The sequence below is a fragment of the Mirounga angustirostris genome, unplaced genomic scaffold (genome assembly GCF_029215605.1).
Source record: "Mirounga angustirostris isolate CCGP_5_RB_7025 unplaced genomic scaffold, mMirAng1.0.hap1 SCAF_1, whole genome shotgun sequence".
Lineage (NCBI taxonomy): Eukaryota > Metazoa > Chordata > Mammalia > Carnivora > Phocidae > Mirounga > Mirounga angustirostris.
The window spans coordinates 508,407-533,330 of NW_026991709.1; the positions used below are offsets into that span (position 1 = coordinate 508,407).

Below are 24,924 nucleotides of genomic sequence, written 5' to 3' on the forward strand. Positions count from 1 at the left end.
TCGCGCCCCGCTCCGTCTCTGCGAGGCCCCGGCGGTGGCAGGAGCCTGACTCCCGTTCCCCGGGACGCTCTGGGACCACCAGCCTGGGTGTCCTTCCCGTGCGTCCCGCCCGCTGCGTGCGACCTGAGTCCGGGACAGCCGGGGTCTGTAGCGGGGAATCGGGCCCGAGCTGCAGAGACTGCACGTGTGCACGTTTCTCTCTGGGAACACAGCGTCGCGTCCAGGTCTCTGATGCGCTGCGCCAGCTTCCAGCTGGCAGCTCCCGGTGGGCTCCCGCGGTCATGGGTCCGCTCGCACCTCCGCCATAAAGCAGCCCCCCCCCCCCCAGGAGGGACCCCACGTGGAGAGGCTCTGAGGGGCGGGAAAGGCCAACTTACACATGTCTACTCCCGTTAGCACAGGAACCCCCGGGTGGCAGGGGCTCCCAAGGCCGACTTGCCCAGCGGCCTGTGGTCCCTTGAGAAAATGTGGTGAGGATGCAGTTTTAAATGATACTGTGATTGTACCCAGTTCTAGATCCCCAGAGAGAGAGCTAGTTAGTGAACATCAAAAGTCTTAGGAAAGGGATTAAGGGCTGTGGGATGTTTGGGTAAATCTCAGTTGTATCGTAAATGGCTGTTAAAAAGGGATGTGCTTCCTGCTCAATTTTGCTGTGAACCTAAAACTGCTCTAAGAAATAAAAGTCTGGGGGGTGCCCGGGTGGCTCAGTGGGTGAAGCATCTGACTCTAGATTTCAACTCAGATCGTGATCTCAGAGTTGTGGGGTCCTTGCTCAGAGGGGAGTCCGCTGGAGATTCTCCCTCTCCCTCCGCCCCTTCACCCCACTTGCCCACACTCTCTCTCTCAAATAAGTCTTTAAAAAATAAATAATAAAGTCTGTTAAAATTTTTTAAAAAAAGGAATATAACTTTGGTTATGTGTTCGTGGTCTGCGTGGGAATCTGAAGGCTTGTGAAATCATTGTTCCTCAGCTTCAAACTTCACTTGAACCTGTTTGTCCAGATAGGGAAACAACACACGGTTTTTATTCCCAGCCCACGGTTTGGCTTAACCATCCGGTGCTGTTGGTGTAATCAAGCTCACCGGACGCTGATAAGCTGACAATCCGAGCACCTTGTCCTGCTGTGGTGTAACCATGCCGAGCGAGCCTTCTGCCAGCGTGGGCGCTGGGGAAGCTGGGGCCTTCCCCCGGCGGTGATCCTGTTGCCCCAAATGGGCTCCACGTTCTCGGTCTCACTTTAACTTTCCTCATTGCTGTTGGAGTGTCCTGTTTACCGTTCAATGGAAGATGAAAGCAGTCTGCACACGGAACAGCACCACAGTTCAGGTGCAGGACTAGGGAACTGCAGAGCTCAGGCGGATGAGAAGGAGAAGGTGGGCGTCCCAAGCTCGGGAAGAGGCATGGGAAATGAACAGCTGTGCCTCCCTACCGCGAGGGAGACGTGAACGGCCCGGGGGCAGATGGGCCGTGGAAAGCCAGTTCGGAAGACACGACTTCGAGTGGCCGGCCGCGGGAGACAAAGTGGCACAAAAAGCGAGATTGCTCTGGGCAGTGTTGCAGTAGACACGCGCTGGGTGTTTGGGGTTCCCTCTGCTCTGCTCACCTGTCCCCTGCCTTTCCTTGGACAGGGTTTGCGTGCAGGCTGTGCGCTCCCTGCTTGCTCTGTGCTCTGAGACTGAGTAAGGGTAGTAATAACAGTGCCACTTCCTCAGTGATAATGACAAGCTGGCTGACAAGCTCATCTCTCAGCCTCAGTGAGAATGTGTGAGCATAAGCAACCACAGCTTAGACAAACCTCCCTAGGAGAGTGCTGGAAACTCACCCGCCAGAAAACACGCCTCCTCCTGAGTCAGACCACAGCCCTTTGGTAAGTGCAGCTTTCAGTCTTAGCTTGCAGAATTCAGTGGTTTGAGCAAACATGGGTGTGGGTGGGCTCCCAAGACCAGGGGTCGGGCAGGCAACACCGGCAGAGCACTGGGTCAACTTTCCAAGACCAGTTAGTCCCAGAGCCTGACTCTCGCAACCTTTACATGTTCATGTAAGGCTCCACGGGCTGCATGCCCAGAGTCTTCCCACACGGGTTTGGTCACTGGTTTTCAATCTATATTCCTTAGAACCCCAGAATCATTTCCATGGTCATTCTAGACTATGTTACTGATCTGACTCTCAGTTTATTTTTAACAATTAAAACGCTGTCCAAATAAATGATGTAGATACTCACCCCAAGGAGGAAAACCTAACCCTCACTCCTTAAGTATGAGCTGTGCACAATGACTTCCTCCCACAGAGGACTGTGGAAATGGGAGAAAAATAGTAACTGTGGAGTGAAGAAACCTAGCTGGGTGATCAGGGTCGGAGTCAGCAGTGATGAGTCAGGGTGACCACATGCACTGTGAGAACTCTGTTACACCATCTTCCTGATTTTCCTGCAAATATAAACTTTAAATAACTTAATTTTTTTTAAGATTTTATTTATTTATTTGACAGACAGTGAGAGAGGGAACACAAGCAAGGGGAGTGGGAGAGGGAGAAGCAGGCTTCCCACTGAGCAGGGAGTCTGATGAGGGGCTCGATCCCAGGAGCCTGGGATCATGACCTGAGCTGAAGGCAGACGCTTAACGACTGAGCCACCCAGGTGCCCCAAAACTTTAATAAATGGCTTTATTTAAAAAAAAAAAAAAAGTCTAACAAACTCACACTGGGATGTGTTATGTATACCGCTTGGGATTATCTCCTAGCTACCTTGAGTAGCTTAACTAAATTAGTTTTTGTTTACACTCAGACTTCCTGTTTGAATGTTAGGGTTATGATACATATAAATCCATAACCACTGAAGTGTATGGGCAATTTAAGGGACTTTTAGCCAAATTTTGGCCATCTGATACAAGTTTTTGGTTCAGTTGCATTGAGGAGGGGGCTGTAAGTGTGCTGATCCCTCATTCCCACCCCAGCCCTGGACCAGTGTCACTGGATCCAATATCCAATCTGTTCTATCCACTTCATTAGCTGGGTTGATTAATTTGTAAATCTGAAATGTAAAGCCAGTACAAATGAAGAGCCACTTTGATCAGTTTTGTGCCCTGTGCTCTGTGTGAACGATCATTTATAAAAGGCTTCTCTTGCTGGGTGTCGCACCCCACTGCCCCCCCAGCACTGGAGTGCATGTCTCCAGCCACCAACTTCTGACCTGACCAGCGGTCCTGTCCCTAGGTGCCCCCACCCCTCTCTGGGCCAGGATCCCCACAGGGCAATCCCAATCCTGCAATCACATCCCTGCCTGGAGGAGTGGTAGACCCGTGTGGCCCTGTGTCCTGCAAGGTGATGGCTAGGAGCCTGTGGGGTGCGCCCACCCAGAAGCCCCACCAGGAAAGCCCCTAAGCAGGTCATTGGTCAGCTCCCTGTGCTGCCCCTTCTGCCGCCCAGAATTTCCTGAAATCGCAGGGACATGGTGCCCCCACCCTGTCCTCCTGGTATCTAGGCTTCACACCCATCTGGCTCTGAGGGTCCCTAGAAGGGGCTGGGGGCCTCCTGGCCCCTTGGAGCTAACAATGGATGAGGGGAGGGTAGGCCCCTGCAGGGCATGGGGGATGGATGCAGCTGCCCCCCACCCCTACCCCATACTCTTCTGGACTCAGTCCTGAGGGTGGGGGCAATGCAGGGGGAATCAGGACTGCCCCCCCAGGACCTCACTCTGTCCCCTTGGGCCCCAGCTGCTGCTCATCACCTTCCCAATAAGCCCCACCTGGCTACACCTGGAGATTAGCAGTGTTTATAGGCAACTCCTGTGGGGGGGGGCAGGCTGGGGCTTGGGAAGGACTCTCAGTGGAAACCCGGCAACCTGGGGCCCTCCTGTGTCTGCAGCGCCCAGCAACCGCCGCGGCAACGCGGCAGTCCGGGAGCTGTGGCCACCCTCCCACACGCTGTTCTCTGGCAGCAGCGGGCCAGGCTCCAGGGGGTATACTCAGCCCAGCTCAGGAACCCTTCAAAGACACCACGGTTGGGGCTGCTTCTCCTTGCTTGCCGAAACCTGAGACCGAGGGAGGAGGTGGGTCTGTGGTGTCCCAGGATGCTGGACTCCTCAGTGGCAGATGCGATGACCCGACTGACCCTGAAACTCTTGGAGAAGGTAAGGCAGTGGGGGCAATCATGTTTTCAACAGCTTGTCAAAGAAGCACAGATTCAAAAGGTAAGTTATTATGCCTGTCAGTATACTCCTGCTTCCAAGGGAAAATACTTTCCTGTGCTTTTTAGCCTTACGATGAAGGCCTGTGGTCTCTTGGTTTTCCCTGCCTTTATGCAGAACCAACTAGGTTCTTCTGGCAGCTTCTCAGCTGGGAGGCTGGATACACCCATGGCCCAGAGCATTTTCAGGGCCCACAAACCCCTGCAGAGCCTCCCGGCTTCAGTGTTTGGAGAAGACAGGCCATGGTTGGTGCAGGGTCTGCAGCCACGTAGGCCGGCCCTGCGGTCCATCCTGACAGCCGTCTTCCTATCTTCCACGGCCAGCCTGCCCACCAGCACAGCGCCTTCTTCTGGGTGGCCCGTGGCCAACGTGGAGGGGCCGGCAGGGGTCATCCCAGGACAGGCCCAGACCGTGCCGCTCAGCCCAGGGCTCAAGTGGTCAGGGTGGGTGGTCAGTGACATGCAGCGGGCCTGGGTCAGGCCCTGCAGAAAGTTGCTTGAAAGGGGCCGTTCACATCAGAGCAGCTGCCCTGAGATTTCAAGGTGGAGCTTGTGTGCACCAGATGGAGAGCCTGACGCCCACGGTCCTAAGAGAGCGCGGATGACCCTTGCCGCCTCCCCCCACTCTGTCCCCAAGCACCTCCATCTGGGACTCCGGTCCCTTCAGACCCTCTGGGGCAGGTGCTCCTCCCCCCCCCCCAGACCCCACCCACTCGCACACTCTGTCCTTTTCGACACAGAAACTGGAGCAAGAGTGTGACAATGTGGAAGGGGATTCTGAAGAACCCCACCTCGTACCAGGTAAGAGCCCAGGCTGCTGGGAGAACACACACACACGGTGCTCTGCCAAGCACACCCTCATTGCTTACCACACCCTCACAACAACCCCAAGAGGGGATATGTTCATCATTCCCATCCTGCAAATAAAAGAAGGGGGTCCAGAGAGGTCTGATCGTCTGCCACAGGGTACCCAGCTCAGACGTGGCCACACCTGGATCCGATCTGTGTCGCTCTGAGCTTGTTCTGGGGTGGGGGGTATGTGGGGTTCAACCTGTCAGGTGAGCACATCTTCAGGCGCCCAGACCAGGCGCTCCTGTGCATCTGCAACCCTGGCCGACGGTCGCTCAGGCCACGTGAGCTGGAGGAGAGGACCGCTCTCCCGGTGACAGTGCCCAAGTTCAGGGACATCTGGGTGAGGTGCTAGGGAGGCCTACGAGAACGCTGCCTGTTCATGGGGAAGAGCCCCTTTGGCAGTGGGAGCTCCAGGAAACTCGTGAGGACAGCAGGCAGAGCCCAGGGCTCAAATCCAGACAGGAAACGCCAAGCAGGTCACCTGGCCAACAGGTAAGAGCAGAACCATGGAGTGGGCCAGGGCAGGGGTACTCCTGGGGACTCCCCCAGAGGACAGGCTGCTCTAGGCATCCTCAGGGCTGGGGGGTGGAGAATGGGTGTGCTGTGCCCGAGGAAGGAAGGCCAGACCCTGTTCAGAGCCTCCTCTTGAGTGGGGACCCCTCCCTCAGGAGGCTGCAGATGGCATTACCTGAGGCTCGGTGGACTGTACCAGCCCCCAGGCTGCTTGGGGCCCCCAGATGGCTCCAGGTGGCAGGAGGCCAGGCTCACAACCCAGTCACGCTCACTACCGAGCCCCGTGAGGTCCTTCTCCCTCTCACCAGAGTCCAGCAGAGCCCGAGGAAGGGCTTTCTGCCATAGGGCAGTGCTTGGGCCCCGTGTGGGAACCTGCCTGATGTGACGCCCTGCAGGAAACAAGGACAGGCTGGATGCAGCCCTGCTGGGTGCTCTGAGGAGGAGGCAAGATCTTCTGCAGAGACTCTGGGTAGGCCGCATGTCCAGCAGCTGTGTGGACCCTGATCATGAGCAGGCCAGAGGCATGGGGGAGGGCTTCCTGGATGAAGCACTGGTTCCCTGATGTCTGTGACCTGTGGGTGGGTAACAGACGGATCCCGAGCAGCTAGGAGCCTGCGTACCTGGGTCCAGGACTTCATGGAGAAAATAACACCTGCATGCATGTTTTCCATAGTCTGGGTTCCAGCGGGAGTGTTCGCTGAAAAACCCTGCTTTGGTTGCACATCCCCAAGGTGGAAATGCTGTGCAAAGGGCCCAATTCCTACAGGAAGTGGGATTTTAAGGTGGCCAATGGCTTCGTCCAAACTAAATGCACCAGCAACAGGGAATGACCATGCGAAGCGATTAATTGAGTCCAAACGTATACGTTAGGATAAAATGCCACATCGTGATGATGCAGGAAAGAGAATATACTCTGTTGGCTGGGCAAAGAGAACAACCAGAAACCGGTTCGTTATTTGGTAAACTCAAACAGAAGTTTTAAGTTCCCTCCCCTTCCCGCCACGTGAAATGAAGGGTTCCTCTCATGCGTGCCCCCCACGAAGAGCCTGGCTCCAGTTCCAGAGGGTCTGTGCCCCGAGGACGTCCTGAGACCCCCTCCCACCGGAGGACCACGCGTCCGTGCGCCGCTGTGCCAGGCGGAGTGCGCGCCCTGGGCGCCCGATCTCCTCCCTTCAGTGTCTGGGGCTCTCCCTCTCTGGGTGCTGCAGCTCTGCCTTGTGTTGCAGGAACAGCACCTCCTAGAGGAGGGCTCCCAGGCCCAGGCGCGGAGCGGGGTGAACAGAGGAGGAGCCCGTGGGTCAGCGCCGCCCCCAGAGGGGCCCCCCATGGGCATCTACCCCGCCGCCTGCCTGCCCCCGCCAGCCGTGGAGCCACCACGGATTATCCAACACTCAGTAAGTCTTCATGACCCGAGGGCAGAAGCAATGTGGGGAGGATGTGGTGCCCACAGAGACCCCTCATCCAAAGGGAGATTGTGGATTTTTGTGGTCTCAAGGCCTTCCTCCACAGCATTACGAAGAGGGTCCGTCAGCTAGGAGCCAACAGTGGCCGCATTCACCATGTCCCAGGCACTGCACAGGGAGCTCCCTGGCTCCCCTCTGCGGTCCTCACAGGTGCCCTGAGAACTGGCTTTGGAGAGAGGAGGTGGTCTTACCCTTCATTACAGAGGAGAGCCTGGGGTCCCCAGGCATTCCCTGAGGCTCTCCCTCTCTCTCTCATCCTTTCCCTCTCCCTCTTGTCCTCTCTCTCTCGTCCTCTCTCTCTCTCTTGTCCTCTCTCTCTCGTCCTCTCTCTCTCTCTCGTCCTCTCTCTCTCTCTCGTCCTCTCTCTCTCTCTCGTCCTCTCTCTCTCTCGTCCTCTCTCTCTCTCGTCCTCTCTCTCTCATCCTTTCCCTCTCCCTCTTGTCCTCTCCCTCTCGTCCTCTCTCTCTCGTCCTCTCTCTCGTCCTCTCATCCTTTCCCTCTCCCCCTCCCCCTCCCCCTCCCCCTCTCTCCCCCTCTCTCCTTTCTCTCTCTCATCCTTTCCCTCTCCCTCTCTCTCCCTCTCTCTCTCGTCCTCTCTCGTCCTCTCTCTCTCATCCTCTCTCTCTCTCTCGTCCTCTCTCTCTCATCCTCTCTCTCTCTCGTCCTCTCTCTCTCGTCCTCTCTCTCTCTCTCTCGTCCTCTCTCGTCCTCTCTCTCTCGTCCTCTCTCTCTCTCTCGTCCTCTCTCTCTCGTCCTCTCTCTCTCTCTCGTCCTCTCTCTCTCGTCCTCTCTCTCTCTCTCGTCCTCCCTCTCTCGTCCTCTCTCTCTCTCGTCCTCTCTCTCTCCCTCTCTCTCCCTCTCGCCTGGGCTCTCTCTCATCCTCTTTCTTTCATCCTCTCTCTCTCATCGTCTCTCTCTCGTCCTCTCTCTCCTCTCTCTCGTCCTCTCTCTCTCTCGTCCTCTCTCTCTCTCGTCCTCTCTCTCATCCTCTCTCTCTCTCGTCCTCTCTCTCTCTCGTCCTCTCTCATCCTCTCTCTCTCTCGTCCTCTCTCTCGTCCTTTCTCTCATCCTTTCCCTCTCCCTCCCTCTCTCTCCCTCTCGCCTGGGCTCTCTCTTGTCCTCTCTCTCATCCTCTCATCCTCTCTCTCCTCTCTCTCCTCTCTCTCTCGTCCTCTCTCTCATCCCCTCTCTCTCTCGTCCTCTCTCCCTCTCTCTCTCATCCTTTCCCTCTCCCTCTCACCCGCGCTCTCTCGTGCTCTCTCTAAAATAAAATCTTCTTAAAAATGGGGGGGAAATCAAAAGAAGAACGGTTTGTGGCATATGAAAATGATGTGAAATGCGAATCTCAGTGCCCATAGTGATGTGTGACCACCCGTCCCTTGTGCGGTGGCCGCTTAGAAGCCTCCCTGCTGAGCGAAGCCTTCACCGCCGCGGCCAGGTGGCCCACAAAGCCAAACTATTTGTGGTCTGGCGCTCTACAGAGAGAGTCGGCCAAGCCCTGGCTTGTGCCATCATTCCCGGGAACTGGGAAAGAAAGGACACGGCCTTACTCATCCAGAAGAGGAGCGACATAGAAAGTCTCTGGTGCATGGTCAACACCTAGTGTGGGCTTGGAATTGTTGTACGTTTCTTTTAACTGGAGAGAAGCCAGAGATTATCTTCATGACCTGTTCCTTGGATACCTCTATTCAAGCAGTAGTAATGAAACCGCATGTTAGCTTCCTCTCCTGAAGACGGGAAATGGGGGGAAATTAGAAACTGTGTGTGTTAGGGGCGCCTGGGGGGCTCAGTCGGCTAAGCGTCTGACTCTTGATTTTCGGCTCAGTCATGATCTCGGGGTGGTGGGATTGAAACCCGCATCAGGAGCTTGCTTAAGACTCTCCCTCTGCCTCCGCCATCCCCCCCCCCACAGCCGCCCACACGCGTGCCTGAGCTCTCGCTCTTACAAAAGCAGACTATGTGTTAGTATGCTAGGGCAGCTTAAACAACAAAGTTATTCTCTCACGTTTCTGGAGGGTGGAAGTCCCAGATCACCAATCAGGTTCCTGGAGAGCGTTCTCGTCCTGGCTTGCAGACGGCTGCCTTCTCACTGCCTTCACATGGTAGACAGAGAAAGCTCTCTGGCATCTCCCTTTTTATGAGGACACCAGCCCTATAGGACTCGGATGTCACCCTTATGACCTCACTTAACCTTTATTACACAGGCCTGGTCTCCAAATACAGACACATTGGAGGTTAGAGCTTCAACATATGAATTTCGGGGTGGACACAAACATTCATAACATACCATGTCCTAGGTGATACCCGGACTCAAATATCTATCTATTAAGCAACCAATTCAATGTATAGGGTTAATCATTTGAAGTTTCTCTTGGATGGATGGGTGGATGGGCAGGGTGGGTGGATGGATGGGTGGGGAGGTGGATGAGTGGGTAGATGGATAGATGGGTGGGTGGGTGGGTGGGTAGATAGATGGATAGATGGGTGGGTGGATGGATGCTGTAGAACATGGTCTCCTAGGGCACGTTTAGGGAACTAATCATCTGGCTCTTTGTAGGCCCCCCAGCCTCCTGCCACCATCATTCAACAGCTACCTCAGCAGCCCCTCATCACACAGATTCCCCCTCTCCAGGCCTTCCCCACTCAAAGAGCAGGAAGTATTAAGGAAGGTAAGTGTTCCATATTAATACTGTTATGGGTTTATAAAATTCTCTACCGAAACAAAAAATATATTTTTTAAAGATTTTATTTATTTATTTGACAGAGAGAGACACAGTGAGAGAGGGAACACAAGCAGGAGGAGTGGGAGGGGGAAAAGCAGGCCTCCCGCTGAGCGGGGAGCCCGATGTGGGGCTCGATCCCAGGACCCTGGGACCATGACCTGAGCCGAAGGCAGACGCTTAACGACTGAGCCACCCAGGCGCCCCATCCAAACAAATTCTGACCTGATCAAATATTTGAAGGTAAAAATAGGAACTCTCAGAAGTACCCTAACAACCATCCTGGAGAGCTCGTGAGCATTTTATAAATTGCAGTATCATAGATTGTATTCCCCATACTGTGCCGTTTGCTCTGTGACTCACTCCGTAGCTGGTAAACCCAATCTCTCCCCTTCACCCACTTTCCCCAACACCCCCCCGCCCCACCAGCAACCGTCAGACCGTTCTCTGCATCTGTAGGTCTGATTCTGCTTTTTGTTCATTTATTCGTTTTTTCCATTCTTTGGGCTTTAGTATGAAGTTGAACGCGTGGGATCTGGGGCCCCCTGCCCCCGGGGATGGAAGGAGCATGGAGCACCGTCACCCCCCTCCCCCCACCCAGTCAGTGCTGCTCTTTCTCTTTTAGCACGACTTCCCAAACTAGATGCCGGGATGATCTCCTACAGAAATCATCCTGACATCCTACTCAGACCACCCTTCTGGAATTATCTTCTATTACCTCGCAATAAGCCCCTTCCAATTCCTTCAGAACAGACCCTTGAAGCTCCCTCAGCGTTTGCCTCCTGGCAGATGTTTTCATTTCCCCTTGTTCTTAAATACCAGCGTTGCTGGATATTCAGATCTACATTGGTATTGGTTTTCTCTCCACGCTTCCTGAGGACCCTTGTGACTATGTTGGGCCCACCCAGATAATCCAGGATAATCTCCCCACCTCAAGATTCTTTTTCAAAAATTAATTAATTAGGGCGCCTGGGTGGCTCAGTTGGTTAAGCGACTGCCTTCGGCTCAGGTCCTGATCCTGGAGTCTCGGGATCGAGTCCCGCATCGGGCTCCCTGCTCGGCGGGGAGCCTGCTTCTGCCTCTGACGCTCCTCCCTCTCATGTGCTCTCTCTTTCTCATTCTCTCTGTCTCAAATAAATAAATAAATAAAATCTTTAAAAAAAAATTAATTAATTAAAAAAATCGTGGTAAGGGTGCCTGGGTGGCACAGTCAGTGAAGGGTCCGACTCTTGGTTTCAGCTCAGGTTGTGATCTCAGGGTGGTTTGATCAAGCCCCGCGTCGGGCTCCGTGCTCAGTGGGGAGTCTGCTTGGGATTCTCTCTGCCTCTCCCTCTGCCCCCACCCCCCTGCATGTGTGCTCTCTCCACCCCCCTCAAATAAATACATAAATCTTAAAAATAAATTGTGGTTAGAAAACCTAAAATTTACCGTCTTAAACATGTTCAAGTAGTGTTAACTGGATCCATGTTGTTGTGCAACAGATCTTTAGAACTTTCCATCTTGCAAAACTGAAACTGTGTGTCCAGGTCCCCCTCCTACCAGCCCCCAGCACCCACCATCCTATTCTCTCTGAAGTTGATGACTTAAGTACCTCCTATGAGAGGAATCATACAGTATTTGTCCCTCTGTGACTGGCTTATTTCGTGTGGAATAATGAACGTCTTCGAGGTTCATCATATGGTGGCAGGTGGCAGATTTTCTGGCCTTTTTAAGGCTGAATAATACTCCCCGGGATGGATGGACCACGTTCTTTTATCCCTTTGTTTGTTGATGCATACATGGGTTGCTTTCATCCAAAACTTTTTTTTAAGATCCTATTTCTTTGAGAGAGAATGAAAGACCAAGAGAGAGCATGAGTGGGGGGCAGAAGGAGAGGGAGAAGCAGACTCCCCGCCAACGGGGAGCCCGACACAGGGCTCCATCCCAGGACCCTGGGATCATGACCTGAGCCGAAGGCAGACGCTTAACGACTGAGCCACCCAGGCGCCCCTCCATCCAAGACTCTTAATCACATCTGCAACATCCCTTTCACCATATAACAAAACACAACTCACAGGGTCCAGGGATTAGGGTATGTACATGCTAGGGGTCCATCATTCAGCTGCCCACACTATTCAATCATATTATTATCCCATAAATTCTGGGCCCATTCTCTTGGAGCTGTGGAGCCACCACACGGTCTCATCTTCTAGGGAATGGACACGTACGTTTCTGTGGGGCCTATGCCTAGGGATGAGATGTTTGGGTCAGGAAATACTGCCAGTTTTCCAAAGTGGTAGTGATGTGGGATCATCAAGCCCACAGTCAAAGAATTCTTGAGACGTCTCTGGTGCAAAAGGTGTTTTTATTAAAGCCCGGGGACAGGACCCGTGGGCAGAAGGAGCTGCACTGGGATTGTGAGGAGCGACTGATTATATACTTTTTGAGTAGTGGGGGTTAGGGACAGCGTAAGTCTCTAAGGAACCTGGAAGCGAGGCTTTCAGGACCTTGAGGGGCTAGCTGCTGTGAAGATAAGGTTCCTTTTCAACATGAAGGCACTAAGGCAGTTCCTTGAGGAAGGTTACACTCTGCACGTCTCTGGAATCTATCAGTGGGCTGCAAGCTGTAAGGAGATCGAACTGCAGCTACATTTCTCTTCCTTTGTTTCTCTCGTCAGTAGTATCTGTCGACACTCCACAGGAGTGAACAAGAATTGCTTGCAGCAAGTCACCAACCCTCGGTGTCCTTAGACTGTTTCATCTTTGCCAATCTGGTGGGCATGGCAGCTCATTCCAATTCTAATTTGCATGTCACCTTTTCATATATTTATTGGCTGTTTGAATTCCCTTTTTGTGACGTGCCCTTTCAAGTATTTTGCCCATTTTTCTTCCAGGTCATCTGCCTCTCTCATTGGTTTCTAGGAATTCCTCGTGTATTCTAACATGGGTCCTTTTTGATACACATACTGCAAATCGCTCTCTTTGTGGTGTCTCCGGATGAACACAAGTTCTTAATTTTTAATAAAGCTCTGTTTTCCAGGCTTTTTCCTTTATGGGTTCGTGCCTTTTCTGTCCTGTGTAAGAAGCCTTTAGCCACTCAAGGTCATGAAGATGTTCTACGATTTGGTTGACTTCTCACATTGAGATTTACGACCCACCTGGAACATTTTGTGAGCTATGAGTTAGGGACTGGTGTTATCTTGATACCGGTTTGGCCCTGTGCCACTTATTGAAGACCCCCTTTCCCCACAACACCGACGTGTGCCCCTTATCCTGAGGCAGTTACACAGGCCCCACATGGGTCTCCTCAAGGGTCTTTGCCCAGAACAGGGCTGCCAGACTCAGCCTCTCCATGTTCTTGTCTTGTGGGGATAAGAGTTCCCACAGCTGTATTGCTGTGGGAATCTGGCTCTGTGCCCCCCACCACCCCATTGCTCTCAGACCTGGGACAAAATCTTTTAATCAAGGGTCTCTAGAGAAACAGAGCCAACAGGACATGTCTAGAGAGAAAGATGTATTTTAAGGGATTGGCCAATGTGATTATGGAGGCTTGGGTAGCCCAGAATCTGCAAGGAGGGCTGGCTGGAGACAAAGAGCCGATTCCGGTGGGAAGGTTGCTGCCTACTCAGCTCCTGGACACCCCTGCAGGAGCCCCTGCCCAAGCCTCCAGGCTCCCCTTTTTTGGTTGGGAGTGTGAGTGGTTTTAGGGACCTGCCTGCCCTTGGTGAGGCTGACAGAGCCTCGGGGCTGCCTGATTTCCAGGGCCTCGAGACTGTGGGAAGAACTCATGTTTACCTCTCACACTGACAAAAACATGTTTCCTAGTATCCAGAGTTGGTGAAGAGCTTGGTTTCCTGGTTTCAGAGATGAAATTCCTAGTAAAGTACCACAGGCCTGGGGGCTTAAAGTAACGGAAATGTACTTTCTCTGTCTGGAGGCCGGAATTCTGAAATCCAGGTGTCACATGGCCAGGCTCCCTCCAGAGGCTCCCAGGGATGGTCCTTCGTGTCTGGGTCCAGCGGTGGCTCCAGGTGGTCCTGGCTTGTGGCCGCGTGGGTCCCATCTCTGCCCCATCCCCATGTGGCCTCTCCTCTGCGGTCTCAAACCTCCCTTTGCCTCTCTTATAAAAACACTTGTCTTCTTGAGGCACCTGGGTGGCTCAGTTGTTATGCGTCTGCCTTCGGCTCACGTCATGGTCCCAGGGTCCTGGGATCGAGTCCTGCATGGGGCTCCCCGCTCAGCGGGAAGCCTGCTTCTCCCTCTCCCACTCCCCCTGCTTGTGTTCCGTCTCTTGCTCTCTCTCTCTGTCAAATAAATAAATAAATAATCTTAAAAAAAAAAAACCTTTTAAAAAAACAAAAACAAAACACTTGTCTTGGATATAGGGCCTACCTGGATAATCCAGGATGATCTCATCTCAAGATTCTTAATTATGTCTGCAAAGACTTTCTAAGTAAGATCACATTCAGAGGTCCTGGGGATTAGGATGTGGACACGCTTTCGGGGGCCCCCATGTAGCAGGAGTGAGAAGGGCTGCAGCCTCTCGGGAGCCCAGTGGGCACCCCCAACAACACTTCAAAGCACACACATCCTCCAACCCAGAAGTTCTGCACCTCAGAACACATCCCCATTTCCTGTGCACATAGGGCCTCTTGCTTGTGGAGCCCTGAGTGTGTCTTCGGCGGCGATGCTCTAAAGCTTTGTCCTCAGGAGAGGCCTGATGATCAGCGTGTGGTCTGAGTGATGGAACCTCTCCTTTCAGACATGGTGGAGATGATGCTGATGCAGAACGCACAGATGCACCAGATCATTATGCAAAACTTGATGCTCAAAGCCCTGCCCTCATCAGCGTTTTTGCCCTCCGGGGGATCACAGGCCGCCCCCCTGCATCCCACCCCTCAGGTAGGCTCAGCTGGGGACAGGCACGGAGGTAAAGGAGGCCACCCAAATAAAAACCAGAGGACCTGGGTGGCTTTTCTTCTGGAAGTCCGTGCATCTGTGTAACTCTGAAAAGCACATTTCTGACTCCTGGGTCTGTGATCTGCTTGTGAAGCCCCCTGGCACTCCCCATTCCCACCTAGATGAGGAATGAGTTATGCAATCTGGGGCCCAGAAAGCTGCTTCCTAGAGCCAAATGAACTCTGCTGGAGCCTGGCCCTCCCTTCCTTCCTTCCCTCCCTCCCTCCTTCCCGCCCCCGCCCCCCGCCCCGCCCCATTGAAATAGGCTGGTGGGTGTGCTGTGCTGAGGACCTGCAGCGGGCTCCCCTTGTCCTCCTGCAAGCCAGAGGCAGAAGCAGCCCTCCGTGCATCACCACCACCACTACGCGCCCCCAGGTCCCCTGCAGGCCATCCCAGCACCTGGCTCCCTGGCTGGTTACTGCACGTGGCCCACGGTGGTCTCGGCCACCGCCCTCCCACCTGCCTCCAGCTTCCTGCCAGCCCTGCACAACTTGGCTGGCCTGTCGTCAGCAGCCCTTAGCCCGTAAGTCAAGGCCAGCTTCCTGGTCTGTGGGTGGGAATCCCTAGGAACTGGGTTGTACCTCTTCACCCCTACTGACAAGCCAGTGGACCCATCTTTATTCGGTCCGAGGCTGTAGCAGGGAATTTGGAAAGGCCCTCCCATCTTCCCCAGGGAGGCAGGTGGGTCCTTGGCAGTATTAGCCCCTGGAGGTCCCGGTCTGAGAATGGGCCCCAGGCCAACCTCCCGGGGAAGCTGCTTGGGCTTCTGGGGACCCGCACCTGAGCCCTGGCTGCACGGCTCACCCTTAGTGTGGTGTCTGCGTGCTAAGCCAGGGCAGTAACCGCCCGCATATCCCAGCTTTCCCAGGGTGGCATCTGATGGCGTCCAGCCCACACAGGCTCCGGGCTTGTGAGCCTCCACATGTGGACTCTGGTGAGCGGCAGAGTCCTGGGGACTCGGGGCATCGGGTGTGGTCAGGGAGGCCCGGCAGAAGACTGCAGCCTTGTCCCTGGATGCAGGACCGCGAGTCAAGAGGGAATACAGGGTCTCGTCAGGAAAGATGGCCCAGGAGCCGTAAGAGAAAAGATGGGTGGAATTAGCTGCTTACACCATAAACAAAGTCAAATATGACGATAACTGGGAGCTCTGCCTGCCACGTGGGGGGCAAGAGTGAGGGTTCCTGCTAAGTGAACGGAGCAAGGCAAGCGGCCCGCTGGGCTCTCCCGTGGAAAGGAGCCTTCAGGTGTGGAGAGGTGTCCTTGCTGGTCTGCACAGCTTTCTCCTAGAAGGGAGACACTCGAGGTTGAACGTGGTTCCTTCTGAAGGGGGCTGAGGAAAGGGAGCTTTCTCTGTGTGTTTGTTCTTCTTGGTTCTGTCAGGGCTTCTGACGTGAACGTCACCTTTACTCTTTCTTCACTTTTCGTGACCTTTTTCTTCTCGGTGGAATCATGTTCCCTTGCTGTTTTACTTATTTTAAAGATTTATTCATTTACTTACTTGAGAGCGTGCGCAAGAGCGGGGGGAGGGGCAGAGGGAGAAGCAGGCTCCCCACTGAGCAGGGGACTTGATCCCACAACCCTGAGGTCATGACCTGAGCCAAAGGCAGACCCTTAACCGACTGAGCCACCCAGGCGCCCCATCCCTTGCTGTTTTAACGTGATTTTCATGTAAATGTCATTTTTAAGTGCTGCCCATTTTCATCAGCCCCTTTTGGGTAAACCCTCTCGTGCCCTAAGTTCCACACTAGCAAGAGCCCAGTCCTCCTCACTGCTTCCTTGGACCCTGCAGGCTCGCCGGAACGCTGGCCCGGGCAGCAGGTGGGAGCAGGTGGCTAAGGAAGTGCCACCCAGCTCAGCGCCCTCGGGCTGGACCCCTGCTCAGAGAGCCTCCAAGGCAGGAGAGCGGCAGGGGCGCACACGGCAGGCCTGGCACGTGCTCTTCTGAAATGCAATGAAAGCTCTGACTCGATTTCTTATTTTCACATTGACATTTTCTAACGTGGTTTTCCTGTTTGGTTTTATTTCTCAACATAATTGTTAGTTCAATACAGGGAATAAATTTGGCGGAAGTTGGTTATCTTGGGATGGCCTAATAAATTGGAAAAACTGTTTTGTCTGTGTCCTGAGTAAGGAAAACCCAGGTTTTCTCTGCGAATCTCCTTTACTCGCACACAGAACAGACCCTTCTATCACTTCTAGTCGCTAATCCTGACATCAGCTGGGTGTCCTGCAGCCTCACTCAGTTCTGACACCGTTCACCCATGTAAAGACTCAGTCCCACGAGACTCCCCCGTGCCAGCTGCGAATTCAGGTTGTCCCCTGTGCTTCTGACCTACTGGGTCAGGGAGCAGAGGTTCCCATGACCCCCTTTTCGGGTTTGATTAGTTTGTTAGAGCGGCTCACAGAACTCAGGCAACCCTTACTGACATTAACCAGTCTATTTAAGGGGGTGATAAGGGGTGGAGTGGGTCTGGGAGGGTCGCGAGCACAGGAACTTCTGTCCCGTGGGGTGCATCACCCTCACCGTGTGGACGTGTGCACCCCCCTGGAAGCTCTCTGAACCCCGTGCTGTTGGGATTTATGGGGGCTTCCTCACGTACGCCTGAGGTAGATTAACTGCATTTCTGAATACACCCAGGAGTGTAGAGGGCCAAGGAACCCAAGGGACCCCTGGAGCAGGAGGAGGGACCAACCCTGGCAGAGGCTGGGTTTGCAGAAGCTCTGGAACCGGGGCATGGTAGCCAGGTCGGGGCGGACAGAAGTGACAGGTGGAATCAAATAGCCAAGGCAGAGCTCCATGGCTGGGTGGGAAGGACTTTTCTTAGATTTAGGTCAGACGGACACTGGCTGACGTGCTCTGTTGTGTTCAATGTATGTAAGAAGCCCTCTGAATCCATAAAAAAGAAAAATCGATAGAAAAATGAGCATGAGGGACACCTGGGTGGCTCAGTCGGTTACATGGCCAGCTTTTGATTTTGGCTCAGGGCATGATCTCAGGGTGATGAGGCTGAGGCCATGTCATCCGTTGTTGGTTGGGCTCCTTGCTCAGTGGGGAGTCGGCTTGGGATTCTCTCCCTCTCTCTCTGTTCCTCCACCCCCAATAAATCTTAAAAAATAAAAAAGGAAAATGAGCATAAGACAAGCAGTTACAGTGGAGGGGATGCAATGGTGATGAGAAATGCAGGACAGCCTCAGTGGATACGTGATCAAGGGAGGGGTCAGGGTGCATGGGGGTTGGGGTCTGGATCCCAGGGTCACTGCTATGGGCTACAGGGGGGGACAAGTAATCAGGTCCTTTGGAAGCACTATGCATTGCCTGATAAAGCTGGATACCCCACCCCTAGCCCCCCAGCCATTCTGCTCTGAGGCCCATACCCAGGGAGAACTCTGCCTGTGCCCCCGACATGACCAAAGAGGCATGGGGGATGTCCGAAATTCCTGCTGACAGGCGTAGCAGGTCTCGGGATCCCTTCAGTCTCTTAAAAAGAACTGCAGAGCCAAGAGCTTCGCAGGGTCACCTTTGGTCTTTGCTGAGACTTTCTGCCGAGAACGCGCTTCGCTGTAAGCAGGCATGCACACCCAAGGCTTCAGGAGTGCCACAAGCCCAATTCTGTGTCCCCGAGGGCCTGGGAAAGTCCAGGCTGACGATAAATCCAGTGGGAAATGCATTTTCCTGTCTTTCAAGTGGACTCATGGGAGAAACCAGATTCTCAGAATTGTAGTATCCCTGCTTTTAGGACCACAAAGAGTCTCTGAGAGGCTGCGTTTCATTGCCGTGACCTCTTCAGAGCTCCCTGGCAGAATTCGGGGTGCTGCCGACACCACTGCCAGCACCTGGGAGGCCTGGGGTCGGCTCAGCGCGTGTGGCCCGCTCCCGTGATGCCCCGGGCCCAGAAACAGCTTGGGTAAGTCTCTGTGATGCCTCCTGTGTTTACTTCAGCATCAGAAGAAAAGGCAGGAATCACTGACGGGAAAGAGGATGGGATGCGGCAGTTGGAGCTCAGGGCGCCTCCTGCAGCCAGGAGACGTAGCTCAGCGGGTGGACAGGGGGACCCAGGGTTCTAGGACTCCAGCCACGGGAAAGAGGACTTAGGTAGGGTCCACAAGCAAACCCCTGACCAGGGGCTGTGCCTGCCTCGGGAGCTGGGACGGGCAGGAGATGTCCGCTGTGGGTCACCTGGCTGAGGCTGTCCTGGGCCTTGCAGCCAGCTAAGGGCCAGCCTCGTCCCTCCCTCATAAAGGCACCAAGCGAAGGTTCCAGGTCACAGTGCTCTTGAGGGTAGGTGGAGACTGAAGCCAACGGTGTTCCCGTAGGAAGGAGGAACCCTGGGCTGCCTGTTCTATTCTCCGGAGCAGGCTGCGGAGGCAGGAGAGACAAATGCTCTGGCCGCAGGCAGAACCCCAAGGGATGAAGGTCCTGTGCTCCAACTCTGCGTCCTAAGAGCTTAGAACTACTTTATCTGCAATACTGAAAATACGTCTGCTAGGTTCTAAATGAAGAAAGGAATGCACATTTCTTTTATACTTTCACAAAACAGTCGGGTTCCACTTGTGTAATTTTGCCCCCGAGTCTGTCACTCCTGTGGCCCCACAGGGCAGCAGTGACCAGCAGGGCCCTCAGTCTGGTGGAGTCCTTGGTCCTCAGGGCCTGAAAGGGAGGGTCTATCTGCTGTTCACATGGTGTCTCTGTGCTCTGGAGAATTCCTCGGGTGCCACCCGGCTGCTGGGCCTCCAGCAGCATCAGAAGAGGCCTCTGCTCAGAGGCTGGAGCCTGGTCCCGGTGCGCCGGCTCAGCTCCTCGAGAACCTGCTTCTCCTTCTGGTACATCTGAAAGAAAGGAGTGGAAACCAACTTGGACGGCCCAGGGGTGTCCTCTGGGGGAAGCCCTTCCCCAGAGCCCATGTCCATGGCTGCGGCATGAGGATCCTCAGCCGTGTGGCCTCCCAAAGCCAAAGCGCAGGACCTGGTTCTGCTCACCTTCACTCAGCACTGTGCACATGGAATGTGGACATGCTGCCTATGAGGTGAAGGGTGGGACCAGCAGAGGACTGGGGTCCAGGGGCCCAAGGAGTGGTCTTGGGTAAAAGAAGAGGAGACCCTGTCTGGGGCTGTAGGAGAACAGGCCAGACACGTCAGCTGGGCCAAGGGTCCGTGGGAGGGGGATGAGTGAGGACAGCCCCTCCTGGGGGAAAGAGTGGTCAGTGCCTGGGGAAGGTGGATGGGGAAGCCCTGGGAGGGCTCGGGTCCCTGCTGGAGGTGACATCATGGGCTTTCTCCGAGATGCTGCCAGAGGGGGGTGAGGGGGCCACAGCAGGGTCAGCCTCTCACTTGGACAGGAAGCTGAGCCACGGTGTCCCTGGTGGGGATCCAGCCTGAGATGGGCTGGGTGTGAGGACAACTATATCAAGGACTTTTTTGTTAATTGAAAAAAAAAATTTATGCCTTCCAGAGAGCCTGATTATTTGATTACAAATATAATTTGAGTTTATTAAATATAATATGGTGCATATACCAACATATATGCTTATAAATGGGGTAAATATTGTCACTTCTCAGGGAAGCAAACAGCTAAATAACTTTAGCCTGTAGGTCTCTATCAGATGCTTGCATGTTCCGAATCCCGTTCCCACCTGATAAATATCATCACAATTTCTCTTGTAAAGATTTTTTGACTTTAAGCCATTAGAATTTTATAGAATTTATAGAATCCAGGCTCTCTGCTCAGCCCTTCCTTTCAACAGCGAGTAAGTAATACAGTTAGTAGCCTTTGGGGAGCCCGATATTTTAAACAATGTTAGTCTTTTGTTTTGTTTTGTTTTTATAAAGCAGGTGTTTATAAAATCCTTAATTTACTGCTTTCCCCCCAACCCCCCCATTTTGGTTTTTGTACTCAACTGCAGGGACAGCTCAGGCAGCCCTGGTTCCTGGGCACCTGGCGCATGGGGCACTGCACCCTCTGTGCTGGAGGCCCGGAGGACAGCTCCTACCTCCTGCCACTCCGCCTCTGTGCTGTGTGTGAAGCCCAGCAGGTGACAGAGCCCATGGGTGGCAGTCACCTGTCAGAACAATTAAAAAGCTATTTCAGGCACTGATCATGACCAATCCCTGGGCCAGGGGTTGGGGAGTATTGGGGGGGAGGAGGAGGAGGAGGAGGGAAGGCAGGGAGAAGTCAGCCCATGCATGGTGGGAGGTTAGGAACCTAGGGATAGGTGGAGTGTACCTGGGGCTGAAAAGGTGCCTACATGCAGTTGGGGGCGAGGAGGAGAAGGTCCCAGGCCTGGTGGGCTGGCCCTCCACTGCAGGTAATGGCATCTCTGGGAGGTGGAGGTTGAAGCAGAGATGCACAACAGCCCCACAGGGGTGCACCGCTGCTGGCCACAGAGATCCCAGAGCTAAAGCCCATGCTGAGCAATCCTGTCCTTGCCAGGGCTCCTGCCACACTCAAGAAGAAAGCACAGCCTCCTCCTCCCAGAAAGTCCCACCAAGGAAGCAGGACCTGTTGCCTGCTCATCATGGCTCTCCCTGGGAAGCTCTGCTTCAAGTCACAAAGCACCAGGATCCCCTAAAGATAGTTCAGGGTGTGGCTGTTTAGTCAAAGGAAAACACTTCAATAGAATCCACAGGAAAGTTAAGATACAATCGCTTTTCGGAACACCCCTCCCCCTTTTCTTCTGCCGTCAAGTTGAGGAGAGACACATCTGGAAGGTCCTGGAGGCTACAGTTGTAAGGAGTCTATTCAGCAGATCTGAGTTAGCTAAACACAGCTTGCTGAGCTCCAGGGTAAAAGCTAAAAACAAGGCGCTCCTGGGAACTCCTGACCTGTTTCCTGTCCTCTACCCTCACCCGACAGTGCTGGGGGCAAGCAGGCCCATGGCCTAGGCTCGCTCGCTCTCTGTGGGATGATGGAGTGTCCTTGGTGTCCCTGCTTGTAGGTCTCCCTCCCCTGATAACCCTGGTCCTTCATGTGAGACAGTGGAGGCAGACGTCCCATCCATGGCCCTCTTTTCAGGGCCTGTTTGTTTCAGCATCTCACTCACAGTAAGGATGTCATAGTAGTCCTCATCTCCTTTGCACTGCTGGAAGATATACTCCACTCCTAGGAAAATGTCACCCAAATTGTAGTCATCTTGAAAATCAGGCTGGGGAAGTTCCCCTGCTTTTATATTCTGGAAATGAGGAAATACAGATTTGGAGAACATGACCTCAGGAACTAACCTGACGGCAGGCCTACAGATTTCATTCTGGAAGATCCCTACTCAGTAGTCCCAGGGCAGGTGAGGGGTGGGGGGACGACGGCGGAGCCACTCTTTACAGATGACCTAAGACAAACGAGCTGCTTTCCTCTGTCTCTTTCACCTTTTTAGTGCATGATCACACAGATCTACATTGGTACGATTTTATATTTCTGTTCTTTCTGTTATTTTGTCCTAAACAGTCTTCCACATTTTCCCACATAAAACAAAAGAAACAACCAGTCCGTTCATCTGAGGGCTGTTCACACTAAGCTTGTCCTGCAGACGGATATTTAGGGTATTAACATGTTTCCTATTAGAAAAAAATACCAAGTGAATATTTAAGACCTTTATACTATAACATCTTCCTTCCTTAGCGGTGACACAAATGGATTACACAGTACACGCATGTTTCTGGTGCTCTTCAAGTGTACCGCCAAAGTGCTTTCCAAAAGGGTCCTTCCCATTTATGCTGTTACTAGCAGTGTGGGAAGCCTCGAATGAGCCATGTGCATCGTGGAGGGGGTAACCTCATCACTATCTTAAAGTTGTCCAAAATAGTTTTCAGTGTTATTTTTCATTTTCAGTGAAAAAATTCAGTGTTACTTAAAAATTTCAACCATACATATTTGTTATTGAATCACACTTAAAATTCCAGAAGCAGGGGTGCCTGGGTGGCTCAGTGGGTGGAGCATGTGACTCTTGATCTTGGGGTTGTGAGTTTGAGCCCACGGTGGGTGTAGAGATGACTTAAAAATAAATAAAAAATCTTAAAAAAAATTGCAGAGGCACTCTACTTCTCTTTTAACTCACTGACAGCATTACGAGGGCTGGGGGACCCAGCTACCTTTTCTCCTTGGGCAATGCGTATTGGTCAAAAGGGGTTGTTCCTGCTGTACTCTACTTATGTGTGTATTTTAAAGTTTTCAAAATGAAACTTAAAAATCAGAATGTTTACACCAGCAGGTAGGCCAGACAAGAGAATACTTTTTACCTCATGAAATGGAAAGGAAAGCACATCAGTTGGGATGTTTTTCTCTCTGTAGATTCTATTGATGTGCTGAATATTCTTGTTGTCAACACAGATGATCCCCAGGTCGAATTTCTGCACCCCTAATATACTCCTCACAATCTCCATCTTCTTGCGAAGGGGCGCCCTCCTGATGGGCACAGCTCGCTGCAGATTTCTAAGCACCAAACTCATCTCAGGAAGAGCAACACGGCGCTTTAAAAATGTAGAAAAGAGCCTGCGGTCCAAGTTTAAGAGAAGAGAAATCAGTTGTAGAAAGTGGTAATATATTCTGTAAAAAACACATGCACACACATCAGATCGTTTTATTTGGTGAAATTCACTGAAAATGTCAGGGGAATTTATATTTTACCGTAAGGAAGGTATAAAATTGAGGGGATATAACACATGGTCATGGAGTCAGGCCGACCACCACAGGTAAAAGTGGGAAATTAAGGCCTATAGCGAGGAAGGGGCCATCGGCGGGGGGGGGGGGGGCGCGTGAGCAGGTGGAGGAAGAATAATAGGGTGTGAGTGGGAGGCGTGAGGTGCGCGGACTGGGTGCCGGGGGCGGGGGGGGGGGCGGCGTGTGGGCGGAGGGGAGGGGGGAGGAGGGGACGCGATGACACGGGCCGGAGGGGAGGGGGGAGGAGGGGACGCGATGACACGGGGCGGAGGGGAGGGGAGAGGAGAGGAGGGGACGCGATGACACGGAGTGGAGGGGAGGGGGGAGGAGAGGAGGGGACGCGATGACACGGGGCGGAGGGGAGGGGGGAGGAGGGGACGCGATGACGCGGGGTGGGCGGGAGGGGAGGGGAGAGGAGGGGACGCGATGACACGGGGTGGGCGGGAGGGGAGAGGAGGGGAGGGGACGCGATGACGCGGGGTGGGCGGGAGGGGAGGGGAGAGGAGGGGACGCGATGACACGGGGCGGAGGGGAGGGGAGAGGAGAGGAGGGGACGCGATGACGCGGGGAGGGCGGGAGGGGAGAGGAGGGGAGGGGACGCGATGACGCGGGTGGGCGGGAGGGGAGGGGAGGGGAGAGGAGGGGACGCGATGACACGGGGCGGAGGGGAGGGGGGAGGAGGGGACGCGATGACGCGGGGAGGGCGGGAGGGGAGGGGAGAGGAGGGGACGCGATGACGCGGGGAGGGCGGGAGGGGAGAGGAGGGGAGGGGACGCGATGACGCGGGGTGGGCGGGAGGGGAGAGGCCGAAGAGGGTGAGTCCTGGCGGGCCCGGGGCTTCCCGAGGGGCCGCTCAGTGCTGGCACCGAGGCTCCGAGCGCAGGCTCCGGACGGCACGCGGGGTGCAAACGACGCCCCACTTTGCAGAGGGGCCGTCGCGGGCTCACGTACCGGGTCCGAAGCCAGCGGATGCCGCGCGCATCCCGCGCGCCGGAAGCCCCGCGGCGGCCGTCCGGCAGGCGAGCGGAACCCGAGCGTGGCGGACCGGGGGGGCGGAGCCGCGCGGACGGACCGGAAGTTGGTCCGCCGCGTTTTCTGCCCGCGGCGCGCGGCGAAGGGTCGGCTCCGGCGGGCGCTGTGTGCGCCTACGCCTGCAGCCGGGCGCCGAGGGGGCCCCGGGGCGGCGGCGGCGGCGGCGGCGGGTCTCCGAGTCCCTGAGCCGGACGGTGAGCGCGGCGCAGGGCCCGGCCTGGGCGGGGGCCGCTTCCTTCCCCTGCGCCGCCCCCGCCCCGCCGCCGCGCCGCTGCCGTCAGTGGCGCGGGCCTGAGGCGCGGGCGGGTCTCGGCGGGGCGCGGGGCCGCCGGCGATTTGCGGGGTGCGCGGCCTCCGTTGCCCGCCCTCCCTGGTCAGGGGGCGGCCCTTCTGCAGGGCGCTCTGTGCTTTGAGCCAGTTTAGTGGGTCTTGTCAGGTAGAGCAGCACATTTGTTTCTCTGCCTGGGTTCTGGTTACCGGGAGAAAATTAGGAAACACCGACGGGCGCCTGGCGGGCTCAGTCGCTGGAGCCTGGGACTCTTGGTCTCGGGGTGAGTTCGGGCCCGCGATGGGTGTGG

The 24,924-nt window shown here is 54.5% G+C and overlaps 2 protein-coding genes across 10 annotated transcripts; one reads left to right on the top strand and one right to left on the bottom strand.

Moving 5' to 3' along the window:
• Positions 1–4,093: 4,093 nt before the first annotated feature.
• On the top strand, positions 4,094–15,194 carry CUNH21orf58 (chromosome unknown C21orf58 homolog). The gene is made up of 7 exons (XM_064577211.1): positions 4,094–4,126; positions 4,923–4,983; positions 5,241–5,374; positions 6,591–6,941; positions 9,568–9,679; positions 14,471–14,610; positions 14,994–15,194. Exons 1-7 carry the CDS (start codon positions 4,094–4,096, stop codon positions 15,192–15,194), a joined length of 1,032 nt encoding a protein of 343 aa, XP_064433281.1.
• A 549-nt stretch (positions 15,195–15,743) lies between these two features.
• YBEY (ybeY metalloendoribonuclease) lies at positions 15,744–24,398 on the bottom strand. 9 transcript variants are annotated; one of them, XM_064577673.1, is made up of 6 exons: positions 24,266–24,398; positions 22,894–23,146; positions 21,705–21,833; positions 20,888–20,981; positions 20,655–20,723; positions 15,744–19,494 (listed from the first exon to the last, which is right to left on the bottom strand). In XM_064577673.1, the coding sequence occupies exons 2-6, from the start codon at positions 23,101–23,103 to the stop codon at positions 19,187–19,189; spliced, it is 810 nt and encodes a 269-aa protein (XP_064433743.1). In that variant the 5' UTR covers positions 23,104–23,146; positions 24,266–24,398; the 3' UTR covers positions 15,744–19,186. The 9 variants fall into 9 exon arrangements, with proteins under 9 accessions (XP_064433743.1, XP_054360024.1, XP_064433751.1 ...); XM_054504049.2 differs by lacking the exon at positions 24,266–24,398 and adding an exon at positions 23,282–23,456; XM_064577681.1 differs by having other exon boundaries at positions 19,156–19,494; positions 20,910–20,981.
• Between the last annotated feature and the right edge of the window lie 526 nt (positions 24,399–24,924).